A 27,778-nucleotide genomic window follows, 5' to 3' on the forward strand; every position below is an offset into this window, starting at 1 on the left:
GAAAATGAGAATGGCATGTACAAAGAATAGAACTTACTGGAGGGCCTGAAGGCAGACCTTTGTGGAAGTAGCTTAATGAGCAAGGGGTAGACTGGCGCATGGCACAGACGGAGTTGACATGTAGACAGAAGCCACATCATTCACAGAACAAGATCTGTGAGATTTTGAGATTTTAAGCAAAGGAGTATTATGATCCTATTTACATTTTTAAGAACACTTTTGCTGCTTTTAAGGAAATGGATTAAAGAAGGCAAGACAATAAAGCAGAGAGAACAGATAGGAGGCTATCAAAATAGCACAGGTGAGAGATTGTGATGGGTTGGACTAGAGTCCTACCAGTGGAGATAAAGAGAAGTGAGTGGATTTGAGCTGAATTTTTATGGTAGAATTGATGGGACTTCTTGATGAATTAGATATGGGAGGGTGAGAGGGTCAATCAAGGCTGACCTATGTTTCGGGTTTATATACTTAGGTAGATAGTGGGGCCACTTGCTGAATGAGGAATAAGTATTTGAAAGTTATTTTTTTAATCTCCTTAAACATTTAAGTGGTGGTATCAAGTAATTAGTTATTATGGGGAGTTTGGCATTTAAAATAGGGGCTTGACTTCCCTTAAGTGACAGTGCAGTCCTTCATTTTGTTCGGTTAATTCTTCTCTCATCCTTTGTTTATGCAGCAAATATTGATGGACTGCCTACTCTGTGCCTGGTATTGTTTTAGATTCTGGGGACATGTGAGTGAATAAAGCAGACAAAAATCCTACTCCTAATGGAGATTAAAACGAGAAGACATATTTAAAATGACAAGTACATAATGGAGATGATTAGTGCTATTGAAACAAAACTATAGCATTACTATTGGGATCAGGAATAGGGGGATTTTAACGAGAGGGATCAGGGTAGACCTCATGGAGGTGTCATCAGAACAAAGACTTGATGGATACAAGAAATGAACTATGTGGATGTCTAAAGAAAGAACATTCCAAACAGAGAGAATAACCAGTGCAAAGGTTCAGAGGTGGGAGTGTGCTTGAGACAGTCAAGGGATAATGAGGAATCCAGGTGACTGGAACAGAGTGAACAAAGAAGAGTGTACTAGGAGAGGCTGGACAAATAATGGAGGAGAGTATGTCATACATATAAGGCTTTCTGGCTGTTGTAAGGACTTTGTCATATCCTTTGAGTGAAAATGGCATTTAGGTTGCCGAGAAGACTGTAAGAGGGCAAGTGTAACAATGAGATAGGTTAAGAAATGGTAGCAATAATCTAGGCAAGAGATGATGGGGATTTGGACTAGGGTGTTAGCAGAGAGACAGAAATTGACTGGATCAGATCGAGCCCACAGTTTGGATGTGGAGTGTGAAAGAGAGGAGTTGAGGATGGCTGTAAAGATTTTTAGCTCAGGCACTTGAAGGAATAGAGTTGCCATTCACTGGGATTAGTAAGACTGTGGGTAGCCAGGGCTGGCAGAGTGCAGGAGAGATGAGATATTCAGTTTGAAATGCACATTAGGACATCCAGGTTGAACAAGGTATGTCTGGTATTCAGGGGAGACATACAGGCTAGAGATTTAATGTCTAGATAGCCAAATGGCAGTCGTATAGATGAATTTAAAACTATGAGACTGGATGAGATTACCAAGGGAGTAAGTGAAGATAGAGGAGGCTGTCTGGAAGGCTCCAACATTTGGAGATCAGGAAGGAGAGGGGGGAATAGCAAAACACTAGAAAAAGAGCAAGGGGTAAGATATGAGAAAACCAGCAGAATGTGGCATCTTGGAAGCTACCATACTTCTAAATGTTTCCAGGAAAGGAGGAAATAACAATGTCATATGCAACTAAGTGGTCAAGTCATACAAGGACTGGGAATTGACCTTGAATTTAGTAAAGAGAGTATTTTGAATGAGTGGTAAGACCGAAAGCCTATTTGGAATGGCTTTAAGAGAATGGGAAGAGAGGAGTTGAAGACAGTAAGTATGAACAGTACATTATTTTTTTTTTGAAGAGTATTTCCGTAAAGGAGAGCAGAAAAGTGAGGTGCTAAGTGGAGATGAATGTAGAACTGAGAGTTGCTGTTTTTTTAATATGGCGGATATAGCATGTTTATATGTTGGTGGGAATGCTTTTCTAGAGGGAGGAATTGATTTGGGTAAAGAGGAAGAATTAATTGTCAGGACAGCATCTTCGAATAGTGACAAAGGCAGAAATTACTATACAAGTGGAGAAGTTGGCTGTGGGTAAGAACACTGACCCTTTATCCAAAGGAACAAAAAGGAGTATATGATTATAAATGTTGGTGAATGGGTAGATGTGGAAACTGGTGGAAGTTCTCTACCGATTTATCACTCAGATAAAATAATTAAGGGTGGAACAGAATAGAAGCCGTTGGAAATCCTGGCCAGTGATTATGAATGTACAATTGTATACATTGTAGTCTTTGCCAGGTAGTTCTAGGAAGTTGAATGTTTTACCTTCTGGTATTGTCCTAAGGTAACACCTTAATTCTTTTTTTTTTAATATATGTTTTTATTGAAATATAGTCAGTTTACAGTGCTGTGTCAATTTCTGGTGTACAGCATAATGCTTCAGTCTTACATGAACATACATACATTTGTTTTCATATTCTTAATCAGTTTCGTTTGACTCAGCCTGTGTTCAGTTCCCAAAGCAAATGAGCAGTTCTTGGGACAGGTACTTTAAAAGACTTAATGTTTAAACCATTGTTTCTAAAATACCCTCTATTCAAACTGAGGCTAATTTTGGCATCTGTTTAATATGTCATATCATAAGTCATAGCCTATTTTGGTTACTTTAAGTCAGGATAGAAATTTTCAAGTAGGAATTTTTACACTTAATATCGGAGTGTTCTGATTTTCAAAACTTATTAAACATTAGTCCACACCCATTTACAAAAGGGAAACAAATTTCAGTTTTAAAACTACACGGTTATGAGAGTCTGTAAATATTGGGAGAGTCTATAGATGTTAGGTAAAGATTTAAAGCTCAGCCTGTTAACTCTAGTCCTGGAACACAGTTGATTTTCCCATCACATTCTCCCTGTAGAATCTTCTTTCCCAAGGGTTTTTTTCCCCTTTCCAGTTTCTTCCCTTTCAGTCACACATGTAGTTCCAAGTGATGGCTTGTGGTTCGGGCCCTTTGTTTTAAAAAAGCACACTCAAGGTCAGAGATACACAGACTAGATGCCTTTTCTAATCTTGGCCTTGCTTCTTGTGAGCTACTTGCTTTTGAATGTAATAATTTCTGCATTCTCTGGGTTTCCCTTTCCTTCCCTGTGTAAGGAGGAAAAGATAAGACCACAGTTCCTAAAACCACATGGCAGATCATCTTTAACCAAATCACCTGGGAAACTTACTAAAAATATACATTCCTCAGCCTCATAACACTCACCTAATCTCAAAGGATTAGGGATAGAGTGGTGGGATCTGCATTTTTTAAAAAGGGAAAATGTCCTAGTTGATTCTAAACCTGGCTAAATTTGGAAATCCTGGATCTCTACGAAATATTACTGTGCAAATTGTGGCCTCACTTTGTTGTCACAGTCTATCGGGTGTGTGTGTGTAATGTGCCAAAGTGGACTCCCTAACTCGTTAAGGAAGAAGAAAAATGACTGCTCTGTGCTCATTTAGCTGCTGCTTTATAGAAATAGCTACTGTTACCCTAATTAGCAGAGTAGCCTACTTTCTTTCTTTTTTTTTTTTTTAATTGAAGTATAGTCAGTTACAGTGTGTCAATTTCTGGTGTACAGCATAATGTCCCAGTCATGCATATATATGTGTATTTGTTTTCATATTCTTTTTCATTAAAGGTTATTACAAGATATTGAATATAGTTCCCTGTGCTGCTATACAGAAGAAATTTGTTTTTTATCTATTTTTATATATAGTGGTTAACCTTTGCAAATCTCAAACTCCCAAATTTATCCCTTCCCACACCCTTTCCCCCGTAACCATAAAATTGTTTACTGTGTCTTTTTAAAATCTTTTTTATTGAGTTATAGTCTTGTTTACTGTGTCTGAGTCTGTTTCTGTTTTGTAGATGAGTTCATTAGTGTTCTTTTTTTCTTTTTTCTTTTTTTTGGATTCCACATATGAGTGATATCATATAGTAATTTTCTTTCTCTTTCTGGCTTACTTCACTTAGAATGACGATCTCCGGGTCCTTTCATGGTGCTGCAGATGGCATTATTTTATTCTTTTTTATCACGGAGTAGTATTCCATTGTATAAATACACCACAACTTTTTTATCCAGTCATCTGTCGATGGACATTTAGGTTGCTTCCATGTCTTGGCTATTGAGGTGCATGTATCTTTTTAAATTAGAGTTCTCTTCAGATATATGCCCAGGAGTGGAATTGCTGTATCATATGGTAAGTCTATTTTTAGTTTTCTGAAGAAGGAGTAGCCTACTTTCTGAGGAAAATGTTTATGAAGAAGGGTTTGAGGTAGGGTTCTGGTTGCCCCAGATTCTTCATACATACTATCTGACTTTCAGATCAACTCAACTAGATTGGCAGTACTATTATCCCCATTTTACAGATGAGGAACTGAAGCTCAGAGAATCACCTGATAATTTACCTAAGATCACATAGCCAGTAAGAGATGGAGCAGTGATTGAAATGCAAGATTTTGTTTCTGAATTTTGTGTTTTTTTCTACTATACCATACTGAGTAGGGTTTTTTTTTCTATTGTTTACTGGTTTTACATTGTCAATTTTTTTAAATGGACTTTTAAATTTTAGAATAGAACAGAGTTCCCACACCCTAATTTTCCCTATTGTTAATATCTATTTGTAATAGTACATTAAAACAATGAATGAACCAATATTGATACATTACCATTAACTAAAGTGCATACTTCCTTCAGATTTCCTTATTTTTTTATTCTAATGTCCTTTTTCTTTTCCAAGATCTCATTTAGGATACATTACATTTAGTCTTCGTGTCTCCTTAGGTTCCTCTTGGCTGTGACAGTTTCCTAGGTTTTCTTTTTGATGATCTTGACAGTTTTGAGGACTACTGTCAGATGCTTTGTGGACTGTCGTTCAGTTTCAGTTTGATGTCTTTCTTATGGTTAGGCTAGAGTTACGGATTTGGGGGAGGAAGACCGTGATGGTATAGTGCCCTTTGCATCACATCCCATCAAGGGTACTTACTGTCAGCATGATTTATCACTGTTGATGTTAACCTTATTCACCTGCATGAGATAGTGTTTATTGTATTTCTCTGCTATAATAATTATTCTTTTCTCCCTCTTTTAAAAATTATTTTTTATAGTTTATTTTCCTGTGATTCTATTTTCTTTATTCATAGTTGCCTTTGTCCTTGACATACCATTCAGTTTTGGTGAAATAACTAAGCTATCTGACCATTATGTCTGTCATCAGCGTCAGGAAAGGATAATAGCAGAGGGTATGTCATTTGAAGAAACCTTTTCACAGCTTAGAGAATTTTAAAATATCAACATGATTTGCCTTTTTAAATTTTTTGGTGGGGAGCAGGAGAATACTGAAGACAGAAGTCTCTTTTATTATGCCCTAACACAATCAAGATCTTTCTAGCTATCCAGAGTCAGAAGCTCTACTGGAAATCATTTTGTTCCTTTGGGACCATTCCCTAAAAGAAAAAGTATGTTTTACAAAATTACTGAATAATCCTGCAGAAAAGCTTGTTTACTTTTGAAGTCAAGTGCAGGAAAAAGAAAAGAGTATTATCCATATCAGATGTCTATAGGAAGGCCAGAATATCCTTAGAAGCTGGAAGGTGCTGGAACTGCCCAGAAATAACTGCCCAGAGTGTCGTTGTTTCTCTTGCTGTGTAAATGATACCTTAAAAATGATACGCATAGGGCTCTTGGATCCATCGGTGAAGCTTTCTGTTCTGTGTCTAGTAGAATAGCTTAGTCGCAGGTTTCCTACTGTAGTTTCCTGAGCCTGTGGTAATGTCGCCAGGAAATGTCAAAACAAAATAAAGGAGTCTGGGACTGATACCTGGCACCAGGTGTAACCAGAACAGCTGACAGGAGACTGTGTTCTGGAGTGGATCACCCAGTCCTTCCCTTGGCGTAGATCCCAGGTGTCAGTGCTGACATTGAGATGGCTAGATGTTGAATTTTTTAGAGTAAAGTGTATTAGTGACTCATAGTCATGAGATTCTCCTTTTTAGCATCGTTTTGCATCTAAACACTTGATACATTTTTTAAAAATCACCATTATGTGCAGATGTCTTCTGAGAATATGGAGATGGGGGAGAAGTGGATGCTTATCAACTGGTAAATATCAGACCATGTAGCGAGAGGACACTGTTCATGCCTTTCAAATATACTCCAAGCTTCTGTTCTCTGTCTTAAAAACAAATCATTGATCTCATTGTTTTTGTTTGTTTGTTTGTTTTGAAGTACAGTTGATTTACAGTATTGTGTTAATTTCAGGTGTACAGCAAAGTGATTCATTTATACATAAATATATGTGTGTGTGTGTGTGTATATTCTTTTTCAGATTCTTTTCCATTATAAGTGTTACAAAATACTGAATAAAGTTCCCTGTGCTATACAGTAGGTTCTTGATCTCACTGTTTGAAATATTGTCTTTGTGAATGAGAAGGCCTAATTAATTCTACCTACAAATCTTTTCTTCATTACCAAAATGTATTAAAATCTGTCCTTAGTTTTTCTCTTTATTTTGCAGATTCTACATCCTTTAACTTTATTCATTTGGTACAACTCATGAGCCTTTTCTATCTTTTCTTAAAACCCTCTAAACGTTTTTTTTATTTTAGATAGAAGTCCAGAGTGTCATTGAGAATAAGCAATGACTTTCCTTAGAATTCTGAGCTTCCATATCTACACATTGTGATCCTCTCTGCTTACAATCTTGACAGGCAATTTTTGGTTGCTCTTGGTTCCTTGTGTAGTAAGACTCTCAGACCATCTCATGTTTCTGTTTATTCTCAGGTATCCACATAATTCCTCCCCCTCAACAGCAACTCATGTTTTATGACCACAATAAACTTCATCTTGTATGATTTATTAGCTTTATGCCCTGAATCAAATTGTAGAAGGCTAATCCTGTATGGGGGAACACAGAAGGTATTATCCTTGAGTCTTTTTTAACTTCTCCTTCCCTGTGAATGACCCAGTTGGTTTCCAGGACACTCAGCAATACAGTGTACCAACTTATGCCCAGTGCGCATTGTTTGGCTGTTTATTCTCTATACAATCCAAGATCAGGCCGGTTTCTGAAATTTTCCAACTCTCTAACCTTGAGGAGATTTTGTGAAGTGTCTACAGGGTACTCATAGATGGGTGAAGGTTGTGTTTGGTCATTCATTAACTTAAAAATATCAGGTTGAATTCTGGGAGACTATCCTTTCGAAGCTCAGAAGCTACCTCTCATCTCTTCTTTGGGAGATGAACTCTTTTTTTGGGGGGGGGGTGATAATTAGTTTTATTAGTTATTTTGATGGAGGTACTGGGGTTGGAGCCCAGGAACTCATGCATGCTAAGCATGTACTGTAACCACTGAGCTGTACCCTCCCCACCTTGGGAGATGAACTCTTGAACTGTGCTTTAATTGATTCTACTTTTCAAACAAGTAGTTCCTCTGATAATTTTCTCTTTTCCATAGTTCTCTCTGGAAGTGATTATGGGCTATGGATTTTATATTTAATTTGTTGGCTTTTTACACGGTGTTCCTTTTTTGCTTTTCCTTCCCTTTTTAGTAAGCTTTCTGAAATCCCTTTGCCCAGTCTTAAAATGTTTCTTGCTATTGCAGGGTGGCTACATATTATGTGAGAAATGTGTTCCTGAAGACCTCACATAATGAATTTTAATCCTGACAGTGGATTGCTAGTGTTTTTGTTTACTGGTGAAAGTAATGGGTGATGCCATGTGATAGCAGTGCAACATGCTTTGACATGAGCCATTCTTTCTCAACAATACTTTATCAAGACATAATTTACAATAGGAAAAATGAACAAATCTTAAGTGCCCAACTCAAAGACTTTTTTATGTATGTATATAGCCATGTGATCATCACCTAGGTCAAGATGTAAAATACTTCTGTCACTTCAGAAAGTTCCCTGGTGCCCCTTTCTTGTCAGTACCGCTCCCCACAGAGGTGATCACTATTCTGACTTCTAACAGATTTTGGGGGATTCATCTTGATTTTTTTTTACATTCATCCATGTAGTTGCATCTGTCAGTGGTTTATTCCTTTTCTCTGCTGTGACTATTCCATAATGTGAATATACCGCTTTTTTTAAAACCCATTCTGCTGTTGATGGATTCTTGGGTTATTTCCACTTTGAATATAGCTACAGTCAACGTTCTTATGTAAGTTTATTTGTGGACATATGCACTCATTTTTTACTTAGGATCTACTTGTCAACTTTAAGGAATATTCTAGACACAGAAAGTATCCAGAGAGTTCTCTGTTCACTTAGTCTCACATTAAGTAGGAAGATACAGTGATGTAAGTAAATATTATAGAGGTTTGGGGGGGAAAGACCACTCAGCTAGTAATTAAAGGTATACTCGTTATTAGGGCCTCATGACCTAAAGTGACGGGAGGAATGTGTTGTGGGAGGGAAGGAGGTAGTTGGTAGTACCATTAAGAGCATTGTTTTTGTGCCATGCAAACACAGGTTTGCATCTGATCTCTTCAGACTAAGTTGCTTAGTAACTGGGTGACCTTAGACAGATTAACATCTCATTTGCCTCACCTTTAGGGTAGATAGGGTGATATCTATCTTTCCTAGTTTTTGTTCAGATTATATATAGAACACTCAGATGGAGAGGGGATGTGGAAACTGATTGAGTTGATACCTTTATATATACTGAAGTACTAGCTAAGGAGTAGAGAGTGGGCATAAGTTTTCTTCTAGTTCCTAAAGCTTGAAGAGTGACTGTATTCATTCCTTTATTCATTTTCATGCCTTTATTTATTGTTTATGCCCAATGCTATTCTTGGTGCTGCAGATACAGATGTGAGTAAGCAGCCAGGACTCCAAGACAAAAAAACAAATCAATAAAAAGACCATATAAAGAACTAAGAAGAAAATAACGTGATGCTAAAGAGTAGATGGAGATGTTTAAATAAGTTACAAAATGTATATAGAGCCAGAACTTGTGTGGATGGATAGGTTTTTAAAGGAAATCCGATTCATGAGACGTAAAGTAGTAAACTAATGAAACAGGATTCTCTTCACAATTTGTTACAATTTATTTTTGATGCCAATTGTTTTTTATTAGGATTATGTGCTTTTGCTTAAAATGACTCTGAACTATTTGAATCTACATCTACATTTTTTTGTTTTCGTAGAAGAAAGGTAATGAGGGTCCGGACACCACTTAGATGTGCTAATCTCTGTGAAGAAGGCGTGGGATGTCACCTAAGTGACTACTACTGCTTTGAATTCTTTGTTGTATTAGCTCCTTCCCAATTCGTGGACCCGTTCCTGCTTAATCTTTATGAGTTGGTGATTTCTCCTTGTCTCCTCTAGCCCTATGCAATCCTGGAACAACTTGGACTTTGGTGGTCTCGGGAGATGTGAATGAGAGCAGAGCCAGTGGGTTCCCCTAGGAAAGGAAGGAATCCTTTGTGTTTATTTATAAAGTTCAGATCCTGGGACTTTCCAGAATACATGCTTTTCTAAGGTGGGTACACATTCTCTCCTGCTGGAGAGAAGAGTGGGGCAATTTGCATAGCACATATCTGGGTAAACTTTGGTCCTGCAGGGGAGAGAATAAATAGGATTATACCATATTTCAGTTTGGCTCTTTCCCGCCTAACTATGACTTTCCTGTTTTGACACCAGGCCAGAATCTTTATGACTAGCAGCATTGTTTTGGCTTCTGAACAGAGCCGCTTAAAAGGGCATCCCCGCTCCCCCTCCACTGTTAGAACTGCAGTTAACAAATTACCAGATTAAGCTGAGACTCTGGACCTCATCTCCTTCCCCAGAAATTGAATCAAAAGGCAACTTGAAATGATCACAAGGAACTATTACTGGTTTTCGTGTTGTTAATTTTTAACTGATAAGTGCTGCCCTGTTCATCAATGGTCTTTCATGTGGGTTTGTTTAGAAGTGAAAACAATGCCAACAGGGAATTTTTGTTGTTGTTGTCCATGCCTGTGGCCTGTGTAGTTATACAGATCTAAAAGTTTCTCATGCCCATTACAAAAATTCCACTTGTTTTAGATGTTCTGTAAATGACCCAAGGAATGATGTTTTTAAAGACATGGGTATAATTGTAATAATAAAAATGTATGCCCTGAAGCCTAAGATCCAGACAAGCTTTGTCTAACAGTAGTGAGTTGTTTTGATATCTATCAGTAACTTTCTGGTCATGTTGCAACTGAAGAATGAAATAGGGCAAGCCAAAAAATAAAATAAAATTGGAGTGTGAGGGGAACACCCAAAGAAGCATTTGACCTTTCCCCTGCTGAAAGGCCTACTGATGCCTCCCGGGTAGACTGTGGTTAACTGGCGCCAGCTCTCACCCCAACCCATGAGGGATCCGTGGATGGGTTCAGTTCTGGAAACAGTTTTATAAGAAATAGTTCTGTCCTCTAGGATAATATAATAATATAATCTTATTGGGAAGCTATTTTATTGGCTCTTGTTGCTCACAGTAGTCTCTTACGATCCTTTGTATTTCTGTGGTGTTGGCTGTAACTTCTCCTTTTTCATTTCTGATTTTATTGATGTGAGCCCTCTCCCTTTTTTTCTTGATGAGTCTGGTTAAGGTTTATCAATTTCGTTTATCTTCAAAGAACCAGCTTTTAGTTTCATTGAATTTTTTTCTATTGGCTTTTTAGTCTCCATTTATTTCTGCTCTGATCTTTATGATTTCTTCCCTTCTACTATCTTCAGGTTTTGTTTGTTCTCCTTTCTCTACTTGGTTTAGGTGTAAAGTTAGGTTGTTTATTTGAGATTTTTCTTGTTTCATGAGGTAAGCTTGTATCACTATAAACTTCCCTCTTAGAACTGCTTTTGCTGCATCCCTTGGGTTTTGGATCATTGTATTTTCATTTGCCTCTTTCATTGCCTTCATTTTTATTTCCTCTGTTTTCTTCAGTGATCCATTGGTTGCTTAGTAGCATATTGTTTTGTCTTCACGTGTTTATGTTTTTTGCAGTTTTTTCTTGTAGTTGATTTCTAGCCTCATTGGATTGTGGCTGGAAAAGATGTTTGATATGATTTCAGTTTTCTTAAATTTACTGAGGCTTGCTTTGTGGCCCAGCTTGTGATCTGTCCTGGAGAATGTTCCACATGCACTTGAAAAGAATGTGTGTTCTGCTGCTTTCAGATGGAATGCTCTATAAATATCAGTTAAGTCCATCTGGTCTAATGTGCCATTTAAGGCCTGATTTTCTGTCTGGACAATCTGTCCATTGATCTAAGTGGGGTGTTAAAGTCCCCCACTGTTATTGTGTCACTGTAAATTTCTTCTTTCATGTCTGTTAACATTTGCCTTATATATTGAGGTCCTCTCCTGTGTTGAGTGCATACATATTTACAATTGTTATGTCTTCTTGGATTGAGAGAGACCCCTAATGGATAATTTAAACACCGTAGTAAACGCTCAGATAGATGCAGGATGTCCCCTCTCCATTCAGCCCTCCTTCCCCTAGGAGGGTCTTTAGCCCAACATGGGAAGGGATGTACTGGCAGAGGTCCTGCAGAAAGCCATGTCTAGGAGAATTTAGTTCTTTTGCATCCAGTACCATGTCCTTGGTAACTAACTTAAATTCCTATTTTAGACCGAGTTAAACAGCACAGTTGGCTAGAACCAAGTCGTGGAAAGCAGTTTAGGGGTTCTGTAGTGACTTTGCCAAGGAGTAACTTTATTATTTACCTCCTACCTTTGTTCTTTAAAATAAGCAATTACAGTTTTGTATCTTCCATGAACATCTATATAAGTGCAAAGACATCATAATTATTATTGGCCACAATGATATTAAATTGGAAATGTTTTCAGCAGCAGCAGAGAAATTAGTATCTGTTCCAGATAGAACCTCTGGATACTTTGGAGTCCTGGCTGCATACTTTGGAGATCATTCTGAATAGTCATTACTCTTCAAGGTGTTTACAGCCCAAGACAGACTATATACTCATGATTTGTGAAGTGTTCTTCTCAATTTTTTTTTTGTCTCCCACTTTCTCAAACCATAGTATCGTGAAATATGCTTTTCTTGTACCCGTTACAAAGTATTACCTATAAAATCAAAACAGTTTAACCAGTTATGGGGGTGCTACCAGTTATAGGGGTACCAGAGGCACTTGGGCATGAGGGGGTCTCATGTTACCATACAGAGAAACCCTAACTAATAAAGGAAATGCCCTCCCCCCCCCAAAAAAATAGTTAAGAGATGTAAGCAGTTAAATTATTATAATGCCAGTAGTTTTTCTTTAAAGGGTCTCTTGCCTCCTAAGTTATAAGTTCCAGCCTCTCCCTCGTGCCCTGTAGGTTTTCTGATTCAGATGCTAATGTGGTGTTCTGGGAAATGCCTCTCCAATTTATTCTCCTCTTGACCTCTGACTCTTGCTATCAAGGTCAGTCACTTCACACACTACCATAATGACAGCTCTATCAAGCCAAAGGCTTGGTCTGCTTCCAAAGGCCCAGCTTGGGTCCTGTCAGCAAAATTCATCTCTCCCGCCCCTTATATAAACACCAAATCAAGGCTCCTCACTGCCACAGAAAAGTACCCACACAAAAGAAACTGTGAGGTAGGTAAGGCTGTTGGTTAATTCTATCTAGTCTATCTGGTCTTATTTTGCCCTCAAGGCCAGTTTTGTGTGGAAAGCACTAGGGTACCTCATATCGAGCTGCGAGTGCATGCCTCTCATTGGCCCTACCCTGGGAAAGTGTATGTGTGAAGAGTTGTTAACGTGAAATGGAAAGTATGACCTGAATCCTCAGTACCATTATTCATTCTTTAATGTCCCCTTTGGCATCATTACTATAAAATAAAATTATTTGAAAGCATCCAGGGAAGTTTTTGATTGCCAGTTAAGAAGCAGTTTAGACCATGCCCCTTTTAAAAAGCAGATCACATACCAAAACATTCTGTAATTCCATGAGCAAATTGGAGATTTTTTTTTTTGTCCAGTTCTTTTCTTCTGGATTCACTGACATACTGTTGAGTCTCCTATGGTTAAATTTTTCATGTTCATAGTTTTCTTGTTTTCAAACTTTACCTCTTATAAGTACCTAATTCCTAATATTAGATCCTTCTTTTTTCAGAATCATGGAAAACTATTAGCAAGTCTCTTATGTTGCTGTAAATAAATCTTAAAGTGATTTGCCTGAAAGCCAGTAGAGGGAACAGTTTTGTTTGTTTATTTTGCAGAGTGTAGTTCAGTAACATGTGGATGAGTATGACCAATGAAATATTTATATATTGAAAATATTAAAGTAGTTCCTTTCAGCACCCCTTTAGTCAAAGCACTTGGCAGGCAAAACCTACTTTGGACCCTTGTTAATATAGTCATACTCAGAGTGTACATACGGAAAAAAGTCTGGATAGGTTCAGTGTTAAGGAAAATCATCTAAACTGGGAAGAAAGGCAAAAGGGTGACCATATGCCCTTGTAACGTCATACTGGAGCATTGTCTGACAGGTTCACCCAAGAATTATTTAACTCTCTGCCACATAGTTCTCAAAGTCTAGTCCCCAGACATCAGCATCACCTGGGAACATGTTAGAAATACAACTTCACGGATCCCACCCCAGACCTACTAAATAGGAATCTCAGCCTGTGTTACAAGTCCTTCAGCTCCTTCTGATACAACTAAAGTTTGAGAACTACAGCTCTAGGGGCATAGTAACTATAAGACCTTAATAATAAACTAATAATAGCAATAAATAATGATCACAGTGTGGAGATACAAGAGTAACTTTTTAGTTATGCATAAAATACAGGAACCCCCAGTTAAACCAGGCGCTTGTTCTATCTTGTATCAAACAGGTGAGCTTCTCTTTTGTGCTGGGTTCTATGTGAGTAGAAACTACAGTTGTGGGAAAGTGGCGAAACAGAATTTGGAGTTGCTTCACTGTTTTCCAATCTTCTTTGCAAAAGTAAACAAGAATGCCTTGTAGTTCTACCACTGTCTTTTCATGTGTGAAATTTTCTTCTGATTTCATAGGAACCTTGGGAGACATCTGAACCAATTAGCAGTTTTAGGGAAGGTTAGTTCTGTGGATAGAGAGCCTATCTGATTATCCAGTTTCCCACAGCTGCCTTTTTGACTTGTGCCTTGTTTTGAAATTTCTGCTGTGGGATTTGAGGCCTTTGGTGTTTGGGGAGAGAAGCCTATGAGGATAACCATCAGCTCTGGGAGGAAGAGGCTTAAGTAACGTGTCTGTCCAAGTTTGGTGTGGACATATTTGGTCCTGTGGTGCTTGATGAAAATCTGCGTGGGAGTGATACCTTTTCTTTTTCCACTTTTGTAATACAATGATATTTAGACTGTCTAGAGGCCAAGTGACTTCATACTTTGAAGGCAGGCCAAGAAATGTCCTAATGAGTACAAAACCTTCATTTATAAGTTTTCTTGAGGGGAGGGTATTTATTTCATCGTATGTCACCATGATGATGATGGACCTTTTAACCATGGAGGATCTTCTTTTGTCACCTACCCTATATTGTACAAGATTTCCAGTGATTCATTCAGTCTCTAATGTCATTGGCAGGTGTGTTTTCATAAAAATATATTAAACAACTGTGTGATATCATTTTAGCTACTGTATGGAATGGATTGCTTGCACATAGGTGCAATTCTTCAAAGTTTAGGACCTGGTATTTTATCTAGGGCTAGTCCATATAAAAGTTAGTTACTTTCCTTGCCTAATAATGTATGGTCATGTGTTTGTTTTTTAAAATAAAATTCATAAATACTACTCTTTAAATAGTGTGCTTTTCTTGGAACTTTAAAACAATGAATTGAAAGTATGTAATTTGAAAATGAGTTTTCTTGTTTTTCTCAAAAATCTGGTAAAGACCTTGTTTGCTTTCCAGAACTCAGGTAAAGAGATGGTCTATTCTTTAAGATACAGAAATTGCCAAAATTCATTGATCTCTGCAGTCTCTGACCTCAGCATAAATTCATTTCATTTCATTTGTAAACCTTGTATCAAGATAATTGGGAGGGGAATTGAAGACCCTCTGCTTTAAACAAATTCAAAATAGGAGATAGGCAAATTTTAGAAATGATTTAGTTAGGGACTCTTGGTAAAGACTTTACAATATTGATTCTTCAAGTAACAAGAACTTAGAAGTATCCAATTTGTGAAAAATACTATAAACATTACATGCATAATTGGGTCACAGAAAATTTGACAGACCAGTATCTTTGATGTCTTGTTGCTGAACTAACTTTTTAGAGATGGTATGTTGAATTCTGTGCCCTCCCTCCCCCTACTTCATTTGTTTCTGTGGGGTAATTTTCCCCCCACTTTCCTTATAAATTGAGGTGGAGGAGCACAAGTTAACTTTCAGTATGACTCTATGTAGCTGTCAAGATTAAGTAAAATGCTAAAATTAAAGCTATTTGTGACATAAAACAGACCTTAGAACTGCTGGATGGTGGGGTTCTCCCACTCCTTTGGATAAGAAGTAGAAGGAAATTTTGGGGCTTTCTTGAAATGAAAGTCCAGATATTTGAGAAGTCACTTTGGAAATCCCTTACCAAAGATAATCCTTAAGGACTGATTTATCGTTGTCATTGGTCCCAGTTTACCTTTCCTTGGAGAATCTGGAGAACAAATAAAGGGAGGTAGATTGTGACCCAGAGCCTTATGGAGAAAAAGGGGTTTTAAGAATAGCCTTCTGTTCAATTTGCTTATCTTTATGCCTAATTAGTGGCTTACCTAATTAGTTAAAATTTAGGTTTTGTAAATCAACTATATTTCAATAAAAAATAAAATACAAAGGAACTTCTAAAAAAAAAAGATTTAGGAAAGAGCTTTTGCAGCTTTGAAACACTGAGACATTTTGAGGTGCCTGACTTGTTGTGGTTAACTACTCAGGAATGTATCTGTGTGCATGGATAACAATCTAGAGAATGAGTTTTACATCCAAACTAAATGGATTGGAATCCTGGTTCCCTCACTTATTAGTTCTGTGACCTTGTGCAAGTTTATATAAATGAGCATTGTCTCAATATTCTCATCTGTAAAATGGAAATAAAACTAGGAGTTTTGGAAGGAGTAAATTAGTTAATACATGCAGAGCACTTAGAAAGATGCTTTGCATATAATAAATCCTCGATAAATATTGATCACTATCATTTGTAGCAGTAGTAATAATTATAAGTAGCAGAAATTATAATTTCTCTTAAAAGTCAATCAAGTCACCCAACCATCCCTACCACCTTCCCAATATGATGTGAACATAGGCACATGGTTTATAAAGTCAAATTCTTTATCTAAAGTAGTACTGTCCAATAGAACTTTCTGTAATGATGGAAATGTTCTGTATCTGTACTTTACAATTCAGTAGTCACTGGCACGTGTGGCTAAATGGTGACTGTGTTGGGCAGTGCAGGTCTAAAGTGTAGTCTTTACTTGGGTTTGATTTTATATGTTACTATGTTTTACAAACATTCTTTTTAATTCTATGGCTAGTTTTTCCCCTTAAGAAGTATGTATTCTGTATAGCACAGGAAACTATATTCAATATCTTGCAGTAACTTATGGTTAAAAAGAATATGAAAACGAATATATTTCCTATATGACTGAAGTATTGTGCCATACAGCAGAAATTGATACAACATTGTAAACTGACTATAATTCAGTAAAAATTTATTTTTAAAAAGAGTCTGAGCATTAAAAAAAAAAGTATGTATTCTTATACTGCGTTTGTAGTATCTCTGCATCCAGCGGTTGGTAAACATTGGTTTGCCTTGCCTCTTAAAGTATTGGTAATATTTCAAAAGGTGTTACAGGAGACGCATAGTGCACATGAAGGAGCAAACCCAAACTAGTCTTCCCATGTTAACCATTCTTTTTTGTTTCCAAATCATAATTCTGTGCATTTGATTGACCTTCTTGGGACTTGGGATGATCTCCCTTTTACATCATCTAGAATCAGTTACAGTTTTATTCTATTGTACTTTCTTGAGCTAAATAGTTACTCTGCCAGGAATATTCTAACCATATAGTAGCAGTTAAATATGCCCACCAGTTCAGTTCTGTTCTCATAAACTTGTGCCATGTAGAAAGCAATACTGTCAGAAGTCTGTGGCTAATTGACCTGGTATTAACTTCAAATTAATTTGCTTTAGCAATGATAATAACAATACCAGGCACTGCCCTAAATGTATTATATGATTTAACTCATTTAATTTTCTTTTTTTTTTCATTTTTCAGTTTTATTAGGTGAAATTGTTACAATTTGACTGCACATATACAATGTATTGCATGTAAATACATATACACAATATAATGCACATATTTCTTTAATTTACATATATGTACTATACATTGTTTCTAAGAATGTTTAGAGCTTTAGCTTTTTAAACTTACATAGTTATCAAGGAGTAATGCCAACTACAAAATAAGAATTAATTTAAAAAGATACATACACCCTGCTATTAACAGCCACATTCTTTATAATTGCTAAGATATGGAAGCATCCTAAGTGCACATCAATAGATGAATGGATAAAGAAGATGCAGCATATATATGTAATGGAATACAACTCACCCATAAGAAAGAAGGATATTTTGCCTTTTGTGGCCCTTCGTTCACTTTACTTTTTTTTCTTTTCACTTCAAAACCCAGAATTTTATAACTGGCATAAACATTTCCATTGCATCAAAAACAACAAAATACCTAGAAGTAAACTTAATCAAAGAGGTTACCTATACTCTGAAAACTGTAAAACATTGATGAAGGAAATTGAAGGTGATACAAAGGAATGGAAAGATATCTTGTGCTCTTGGATTGGAAGAATCGACATTATCAAAATGATCATACCTACCCAAAGCAATCTACAGATCCAGTGCAACCCCTGTCAAAATACTCACAACATTTTTCACAGAACTAGAACAAACAATTCCAAAATTTATATGGGGCCCTAAAAGACCCCGAACTGCTAGAGCAATCTTTTGTAGGTCTTTGTTTTCTCTCTCTCTCTTTCTTCTTTTTGTTCTCTTTTCTTATGGTTTGATGATAACTAGAGAAGTTCCTTTAACATTTGTTGTAAAGCTGGTTTGGTGTTGCTGAAATCTTTTTGCTTTTGTTTATCTGTGAAGCTTTTGATTTCTCCATCAAATCTGAATGCGAGCCTTGCTGGATAGAGCATTCTTGGTTGTAAGTTTTTCCCTTTCATCACTTTAAATATATCGTGCCACCCACTTCTGGCCTGTAGAGTTTCTGCTGAAAAATCAGTTGATAACCTTATGGGATTTCCCTTGTTGTATGTTATTTATTGTTTTTCTCTTGCTAATTTTAATATTTTCTTCTTACCCTTAATTTTTGTCGATTTGATTTCTATGTGCCTCAGTGTGTTCCTCTTTGGAACTCTTTGGGTTGATCCTGTGTGGAACTTTCTGTGCCTCCTGGACTTGGGTGACTGTTTCCTTTCCCAAGTTGGGGAAGTTTCCGATTATTATCTCTCCAAAAATCTGCTCAGGTTCCTTCTCTCTCTCTCCTCTTTCTGGGACCCCTATAATGCGAGTATCAGTGTGCTTCATGTTGTCCCAGAGTTCTCTTAAACTATCCTCATTTCTTTTCATTCTTTTATCTTTTTTCTGTTCTGCAGTAGTGATTTCCACTAATCTGTCTTCTAGCTCATTGATCCATTCTACCTCATTTAGTCTATTCTTGGTTCCTTCTATTGTGTTTTTCATTTCAGTGATTTTATTCTTCAACTCTGTTTTGGTTTTCTTTATATTTTCCAACTATTTGCTAAACACTTCACTCTGTGCATCTATACTCCTCTTGAGTTCTCTGAACATCTTCGCCATCATTACTTTAAACTCTTCCTCAGATAAATTGCCTATCTCCTCATCACTTATTTCTTCAGGGATTTTATCTTGTGTCTTGGCCTGAGAGATATTCCTCTGCCGCCTCATATTGTCTGTCTTTCTATTTGTATTTTTAGGTAGGTTAGTTACATTTCTCAACCTTGGAGAGGTAGCCTTCTGAGGGAGACGTCCTACGGGTCCCAGCAGTACACTCCTCTCTTGTCACCCAAGGGCCAGAGTCCAGCAGGTCCTAATGTAGAGTCTGGTCTGTGTTTGTGGATTCCTTCCATGGGCTTTGGGATTGTTGTTTTCTTTCTTTCTTTCTTTTTTTTTTTTTTTTTTTTTTTGCCAGAAACAACGTATTTAATTTTATCTTTTTAAATTTTTTTTTTTATTGAGTTATAGTCGTTTTACAATGTTGTGTGAAATTCTAGTGTAGAGCGCAATTTTTCAGTTATACATGAACATACATACATTCATTGTCACATTTTTTTTCTCTCTGTGAGCTACCACAAGATCTTGTATATATTTCCCTGTGCTATACAGTATGATCTTGTTTGGGTTTGTTGTTTTCTTATTTCTGGTGTCTGCCCCCTAGTGGATGAGGCTGGACTAGAGGCTTATGTAGGTTTCCTGGCAGGAGGAGCTGGTGCGTGTCCGTCCACTGCTGGGTGAAGCTTGATCCTGGACCTCTGGTGGGCAAGGCTGTGTCTAGAGACGTTTATGGCTTGGGGAGTCTGCTGATGGGTGGGGCTAGGTCTTGGTGCTAATGATCCAGTCAAGATGTCAGGCTCCAGGAAAGCTCATGTAGATGAACACTCCCAGAATGTCCGCCATCAGCTTTTATGTCCCCTGGGTGAGCCGCAGCCATCCCCTATGTCCCCAGGAGACCTTCCAAAACCAGCAGGAAGGCCTGGTCCAGGTTCCTATGAAATCACTGCCTCTGCCCTTGGACCTGGCACACTCAAGATTCTGTGTATGCTTCCCAAGAGAATGAAGTTTCTGTTTCCCCCAGTCCCATGGGGCTTCTGGAGCTAAGCCCCACTGGCTTTCAAAACCAGATGTCCTGGGGTCTCCTCCTCCTCCCAATGCTGGAACCTTGGCTGGGGAGACTGACGTGGGGCTTAGATCTCTCACTCCTGTGGGAGACCCTTTGCGACTTAATTAGCCTTCAGCTTGTGGGCCGCCGCACCCCTGGAGGGATATGGGGCCCGATTATATCATAAGCACGCCCCCCTCCCCTGTTCCATTGTGGTTCCCTCTTTATGTTTCCAGTTGAAGAAGATCTTTTTTGCTAGGTTCCAGTCTTTTTTTCGATGATTATTTAGCAGTAGTTGTGGTTTCATTGCAGTCGTGGAGAGGAGCTCGTGGTCCTCCTACTCCACCACCTTGACTGGAAAATCCTTAACTCATTTAATTTTCACGTCACTCTTTTACATGGGTATTCCTCAATCTGTTTCAACACTGGAGATGAGCATCCTTGTATATTCTCTTTTTTCACTTGGCCCGCTATCTCATTAGACATTAGATTAATCCCTGGAAATGGAATTGCTGATTCAAAGCATACGCATTTAAACTTTTTGGATACAAGTTGCTCAATTTACATTAAAAATTCTGTTTTTGTTTGTTTCCATGTTTTGCTATTTGTGGGACCCTTGGTCTGCTGCTTCACTTTGTACGCTTGATTTAAAAGCCAGAATTTCCAGTATCTCAAATTCAAATCCAAATTTCAGTCTGGAAAGACAAATTTTTAAGTCACTACCCTGCCAAAGTCTGTTACATATTTTATTAGCTTTTTCCAACCTTTTCACAGTACTTATGAGTTCCAAGGTAGGAGCAAGAACTTGAAGATTTGGTTGATATTTCACATGTTCTATTAGGGGTTTATGCTAAATATCTGATGCCACTAAGTGTTCTTAGATGCTTACTGCATATTCTGAGGCCTGGTACCTTCTGGTAAATCATGTTGTTACTCAGGGAAGACAGACCTCTGCTCTACGTTCTCAACCTCAAGACTGTGTAATCAACACCATTAAAGCAGTCTGAGCAGGGGTTTTCAAACCGTGTACCCATAACTCCTTGCTGAAGGGGGAGGCCAACTTGCCCACTTAAATTGGAGCACCTAAACTGCTATCAGGTTGATATACTGCTGGGATTCCTTCTTAAGATTTCCTTTGAAAAATAGATCCTATAGCTTTAACAACAACAACAATTCTTTTTAATATTCCAGTATTTACTGACACCTGGATGAGATGGGTTACTTTGGTCTTGAGCAAACTAAGGTGACATGTAGAGTAAGGGATTGAGAGAAATGGCAATTGTTTCAGAGATAAAAAAATGAAAAATTATGCTCCTGTGGAACGTTTGTTATTCCTGAAGTTTTCCAGCATAAGCCACATTTCTGTTGTTTTGACATTTGGTCAACATAGCCCAGAGGTCCAGCCTGGAGGGCCTTAGTAACCACTCTTGGCATAAGGCCTGCAGTTGCATTGGAATGCTTTCATGTCCAGCCTTGAATGTCTACTTACATTTGTGCTAGTGAGGCCCATAGCTAGGGGCCTAGAGGTCCCTATGTTAACATTTGACTTATAGGACAAACGAGAACTGCATTTTTTTATTTGTTTTTAAGTTGCATCTGGGTATCTAGCAACTCTGTATATCCTCCTCCCTGGGTCCCTTACATGCTTTCCTTTGTGACCTCTGTTAAGCTCATTGAAGGGATGGACAGGAGAATCAACATTTATTGAGTACCTGCTATGTGCCCGGCACTGTGCTATGTGCTTTGAGTATACTGTTTAAAACTCAGAACAACTTTATGAGATAGGTACTCTCATCCATAATTTCAGATGAACAAACTGAGCCTGAGAGAGGCTAAGTAACTTTCTTCTAACTCAGGTTTCTCTGTTTCAATTATAAAAGATGTATAAATTGGTGATTTTCTGTCAGACCTGCAAATCCAGTTTTGTCTCCTCCTCTCCCTTATGCTTTGTAGTATTGGTTCCTGTTTTGTCACTCTTCCAGAAAGGTGATCTATAGACAGCCTACTGTGGCTTGTTGTGAGGCCCCAAATCCTAACCATGGTATTATTGACTTCTCCCAGGGTCCTATCCTTCCCCCAAAGCTGGAGCGACTCTGGTTGTATACAAGGACCTGCTGGTGCTGTTTGGTGGCTGGACGCGGCCAAGCCCTTATCCCCTACACCAACCAGAGAGATTCTTTGATGAAATACATACTTACTCACCCTCTAAAAACTGGTAAGCCACAAGGAAAAGATCTTTTCAGTCTGGAGTAGAAGATTTCAAATGACTGGATTTCTCATCTTATTTATGTGCATCCAGGAACCTCTTTGAGAATTTGATGAAAACTTTGGACTCTTTTCCCAGAAAAATAATTTTACATATGCACAGATTTTGCCTATAGTTTCAGAGGGTGTACAGGACCCCCTTAAAACTTGAAGTTAAAGTCCCTTATTCCAAAGAGAAAAGATAGAATAAAAAAAGATTTATTTCTCTTGCAAGAATAATGAATGAGCCAGTTAAGGAATAGGGAGCTCTTCAACTTTGGCTATTGACTCCCCAGGAGTGCTGTGGATCCAGATGATTCTTTATTCCCTGTTGTGTGCCCAAGACTGACTCTCAGTTGTTTTTCAAACTTGTCTTTTTTTAATGACAGTAACCCCTGTTCCTTATAATGGACTACTTATTACAGGGCTCGTGGCAACTGCTACTGATCAGATCAGGACCGCAGAAAGAAGTAGCAGGTGGTACTCCTTCAGTCAACGAGGCTGAAGCAGGCAAGGAACCGGAATGGAGTCCCTTGTCATTGTTTTCTCATCTCTCCACTCTACCTCCAAGCCATACACCTTGAGAAGTTGAAAGTGAATATAACTGTAGCAGATTTGTAGAAAAGGCATAAATGCCTTATGCCATCCTCATTTATTACCCTAACAGTATCTCTCCTGAAGGTGATAGGTTTGTTATTTTAAATGGATGCTTCCTTACCATTTTGCACCTTAAATGCATAAGACCAGAAGTGGAGGAGCTGACTTCTTGGCTTCCTCCTGTCTTTTTATATTAGGTGGAACTGCATTGTGACGACTCATGGCCCACCTCCCATGGCCGGCCATTCCTCCTGTGTGATAGAAGATAAAATGATTGTCTTTGGTGGCTCCCTAGGATCCCGGCAAATGTAAGTATATTTGGTTTGCGCCCTATCAACCTGAAGGTAAATTCTCCTGGAATAAATAACAGATCAGAAGAGCAAACTAGGCAGGGTCAGTATCCCTGAACATGGTTCTAATTAATCTAATTAGTTATCTCACCCTAGTATTCCATTTTTTGATTCCAATTATAGACCAATAAGTTGAAAAATAAATAAAATCCATAAAATCAGGGCTGTTATGTAGGATCTTTTTTGTTTGGAATGTAGTTCAGTTGAGTGAGATCAAATTCTTACGGGGCCTCCACCTTGTCTCTACCTACTTGTGCCTACAGAAGGCCCCCTTCCAAGAAGCAGAGCACTTCTATTTGCTCTCCTTTGCGGCGCAGCCATTCTCAAGAAGAGAGGTGGATTGACAGGGCAAGTGGCAATGGTTCACTCTCCAAATGGGCTGGGTTGAGGGAGAGGGTAGGAGCAAGAAAACTGTGTCAGGCCTGACACACCTCTGTGAGGTGGTTCTCCCTATCCACTGTCCTCCCTCTCTGGCCACGGCTGGCCAGCTCGGGTCAGGGCCAAAGCCAGAGCAGCCTGTTGGAACCACTGCTTGTCTGCTGGGCATTAGCAGCAGCAGCAGGCATTTCCCCTGTGCTGTGAGATGGAAGTTGATGAGCTGTCAGCAGTAAAACCATTCCAGACCCCACCCTGTTCTCTCTCAGGATACTCTCCTTCTTCTTATTTTAAAACAGTTGTGCAGGAGACTGTAAGCTCTGCCCTCCAAACGAGAGGATTTAGGGCTTAAGGTATTGGCGCTCTTACTCCTGTGTTCCTTTGTGTGAATAAATGACCTTAGAGAGAGGACCGTAGAATAGAGACTGCCATTTAGGAGTCTGTCCTTCCCACACTGGTCCCTCGAGGGTTGGAGATGTCACTTTGTCCTTGATAAAACTGCAACTTTCATTAGCCATGGTAAAATTACTTTTTGTAGGCAAAATATATAGGTATCTCCTGGACGATGATAGAACTGCCTTTTGAATAATTTTTTTCTCTTCCTTGTGGGTTTTGCCTTTGAAAGAGTGTATTTTGACTAGTAGTTATTTCCTGCTACCACCAGTTAATTAACTCTTACTTGAGGTATTCGTGTTTGGCTACATACATGACTCAAATGTGGCCTTATAGGTCAGTGGAAAAGCAGAGGTTTGAATGTCTCCTTTCAGGGAAAGGAGGGGAAGAAAAATATAATCTGAATGCTAACTATGAAAATGACACTTTTAAGGGCATCCTTATAAATGTAACCTCATTTATATCAGTTCTTGTGATCCCTGAGAGCTCCCAACTCCTTCATTCTTATGTTCTTATCTTATAGGAGCAACGATGTCTGGGTCCTTGACCTCGAGCAGTGGGCGTGGTCCAAGCCAAACATCTCCGGCCCTAGTCCTCATCCTCGAGGTGGCCAATCTCAGGTGCTCAGGAATTAAAAATAACTATTCAGCAAACACTGTAGCATCTTTCAGTTAGGACAGGAGAGGGAGGAGGGAGTCAGGTAAGATGCCAACATATGTAAGCCCAAGAGAATTTATCATCCCTTTTTGCTGGTATTTATTTTTCAACTTCTAATGCATTGTAATTATTTTTGGTGGCTTTATATTATGCCTCTCTCAAAAGCACTTACTTTTTTATTTTTCAAGAGAAACCTGCATTTTATGTGGTTGGCACTCTCATGTTAATAATATTTGATCAACAAAGAATCCATTCAGGTGAATCATCAGTAATTTGTTTACAAGGATCAGAACTGACTTGGTTTGGGGGAATGGAGAACCTATGGTAAATAGAATACTCTCAGTTGGGAGCTAAGTAGACTATTTTTATATACCGCTGAAGTATAAGAAGTCAGATGCCTGTGTCTTTGTAGGTTTATTTTAAATTTCTTCCTCTCCTCAGATTGTCATAGATGATGCAACTATCTTAATCCTCGGAGGGTGTGGCGGTCCTAATGCTGTGAGTACTGCTGGTGTGGCTTTCTCATGGACGTGCTGCTGTGTTCAAAACTTGCTTCCCCTGTCTCATCTTGTAAGAGTGTAAAATATGGCCATGTCTGTGGTATTTTCTGGCCTTTCTCTCCAGTCTTTTTTGTAGGGAGGAGGAGGGAAGCTTTTCATCAGAAACATTCATCTCTTGAACATGCATGTCTATAGTCTTCCTACTCCACTTAGTCTTTAGGCTATGAAGTTTACTGCTGTCATTCTTTCAAGGAGGGGTAGGACAGCAAAGCAGGTTGATAACAGCCAGAGTTCACATGGAATTTATTTCAGAACGCAGATTCAGACATTTGGGTATGTATTATCTACCCTGTCCATCAACACACACACACACACACACAAAACCGCAGGCAAAATTCACTTAAAACTCTTTCATGGGGTCACAAGTACAATTTTATGTGCTAGGCCAGTGGTAATAAGTGAATGAATGAATGGCCAAAGATTTTGCTGTTCTTTCTGAAGAGCCCACACACTCTCTTTACCAGATAGCACAAATTTGAGATTCCAGCTTTGTGTGTGTGTGTGTGTACTTTGTAACATGTACCTGACTCCTGTTGTTGGTCCTTCTCTTACAGCTGTTCAAGGATGCTTGGTTGTTGCACATACACTCAGGTCCCTGGGCCTGGCAGCCACTCAAGGTAGAAAATGAAGATCATGGGGCTCCGGAACTGTGGTGCCATCCAGCTTGCCGGGTAAGCAGAGAGCTGACAGGCCAGCAGAAGGAGAGGCCCATAATTGGGAAGCCAGAGTAACTCGTCAGATTCCCAAGCAGCTTTGTATGGAAATTGAAAACACCCTTGATGTCCCAAAAGAGGTGGACATTAACCGTAGCTACATGGGCATTTCTGACATACATCAGCCGCTAGATGGAAAAACTTATGTGGGTCCTGCTCATCCTTTAGGCCCCAGCTTTAAGCATCTCTTTGTCTGTAAAACTTGCCATAGGGTCCCCCAAACAAAAACCTGTTCCTTCCTCCACTCTACCCTATTCTGTAGACATAATTCGAATGATAGCATGTGTCACACTATAGCAACAAATTGTTCCCATGTCTACACCTACTTCTAGCTTAAAGGGCAGGCTACATTATTTTCATCTCCATATCTCAGGTACTTACAGAATGCCTGGCACATTGCAGATGCTCATCATAAAATGTTTGATGGTTAAATGAATGATCAGAACTGAGCACAAATCTTCTGTCTTCCAGGTGGGGCAGTGTGTGGTGGTCTTCAGTCAGGCTCCTAGTGGGAGAGCCCCACTCAGCCCCAGTTTGAACTCTCGCCCTTCACCTATCAGTGCCACTCCCCCAGCCCTGGTTCCCGAAACCCGAGAATATCGCTCTCAGTCTCCAATAAGAAGTACGGATGAAGCTCCCTGTGTTAATGGCCGCTGGGGAACACTGAGGCCCAGAGCTCAAAGGCAGACTCCCTCAAGTTCTCGAGAAGGAAGCCTTTCCCCAGCCAGAGGAGATGGTTCTCCCATCCTCAATGGTGGGAGTTTATCTCCAGGATCAGCAGCTGTAGGTGGCTCTTCCTTGGACAGCCCTGTACAGGCTATCTCTCCTAGCACACCATCTACCACTGAAGGATATGACCTAAAAATGGGACTTTCTTTGGCCCCCCGACGAGGGTCACTACCAGATCAGAAAGATCTAAGATTAGGATCAATAGATCTGAGTTGGGATCTGAAACCTACTTCCAGTAGCAATCATATGGATGGTGTGGACAGCAGGACAGTTGGGGGAAGTATGAGACACTCTTCTGAACAGACGAATGGTGTGCATACACCACCGCATGTGGCCAGTGCCCTTGCAGGAGCCGTTTCCCCAGGTGCCCTGCGTCGGAGCCTAGAAGCCATCAAAGCAATGTCATCCAAAGGCCCCCCGGCCTCGGCAGCACTGAGTCCTCCTCTGGGGTCTTCTCCAGGCTCCCCTGGGGGCCAGAACCTGAGCAGTGGAGAAACAGTGCCCGTTCCCCGTCCAGGGCCTGCCCAAGGAGATGGACATTCCTTACCTCCCATTGCCCGCCGTCTGGGCCACCACCCTCCGCAGTCCCTAAATGTTGGCAAACCTTTGTACCAGAGTATGAACTGCAAGCCCATGCAGATGTACGTGCTGGACATTAAAGACACCAAGGAGAAGGGGCGGGTCAAATGGAAAGTATTTAATAGCAGTTCTGTGGTTGGACCTCCAGAAACCAGCCTGCATACAGTAGTACAGGGCAGGGGTGAACTCATCATATTTGGAGGACTCATGGACAAGAAACAGAATGTGAAGTACTATCCAAAAACAAACGCCTTGTACTTTGTGCGAGCAAAGAGATAATGTGTTCTAAATCCCTTTCCCTTCCTGTGGCTTTTAATTTGGAATTTTCCAGCGTGCAAGCATTTGGACTGAGAATTGAGAAAACAGAGGAAAAATTACTCTCATAAACCAAAACGCCAATTCCCAGCCTCACTCACTCCAGGCTGGGATCAAATCTCCATTAAGAAAAAAATTATATAAATATATAAATATATATTATAGAGCCAACTCTGTTTACAAAGAGGGGGAGATCTCCGTCCTGGTTCAGATAAAATTGTTGCTGTGTTTTA

General features: G+C 39.2%; 1 protein-coding gene across 1 annotated transcript in view; it reads left to right on the forward strand.

Moving 5' to 3' along the window:
• The window catches only part of FBXO42 (F-box protein 42), an 80,233-nt gene extending 52,455 nt beyond the window's left edge, over window positions 1–27,778 (forward strand). Inside the window, exons 5-10 of the mRNA XM_011000898.3 lie at window positions 22,095–22,248; window positions 23,072–23,182; window positions 24,516–24,612; window positions 25,091–25,147; window positions 25,764–25,880; window positions 26,394–27,778. Coding sequence (XP_010999200.2) covers window positions 22,095–22,248; window positions 23,072–23,182; window positions 24,516–24,612; window positions 25,091–25,147; window positions 25,764–25,880; window positions 26,394–27,509 — 1,652 coding nt within the window. The 3' untranslated portion in view covers window positions 27,510–27,778. The remainder of the gene's footprint in view (window positions 1–22,094; window positions 22,249–23,071; window positions 23,183–24,515; window positions 24,613–25,090; window positions 25,148–25,763; window positions 25,881–26,393) is intronic.

The sequence above is a fragment of the Camelus dromedarius genome, chromosome 14 (genome assembly GCF_036321535.1).
Source record: "Camelus dromedarius isolate mCamDro1 chromosome 14, mCamDro1.pat, whole genome shotgun sequence".
NCBI lineage: Eukaryota > Metazoa > Chordata > Mammalia > Artiodactyla > Camelidae > Camelus > Camelus dromedarius.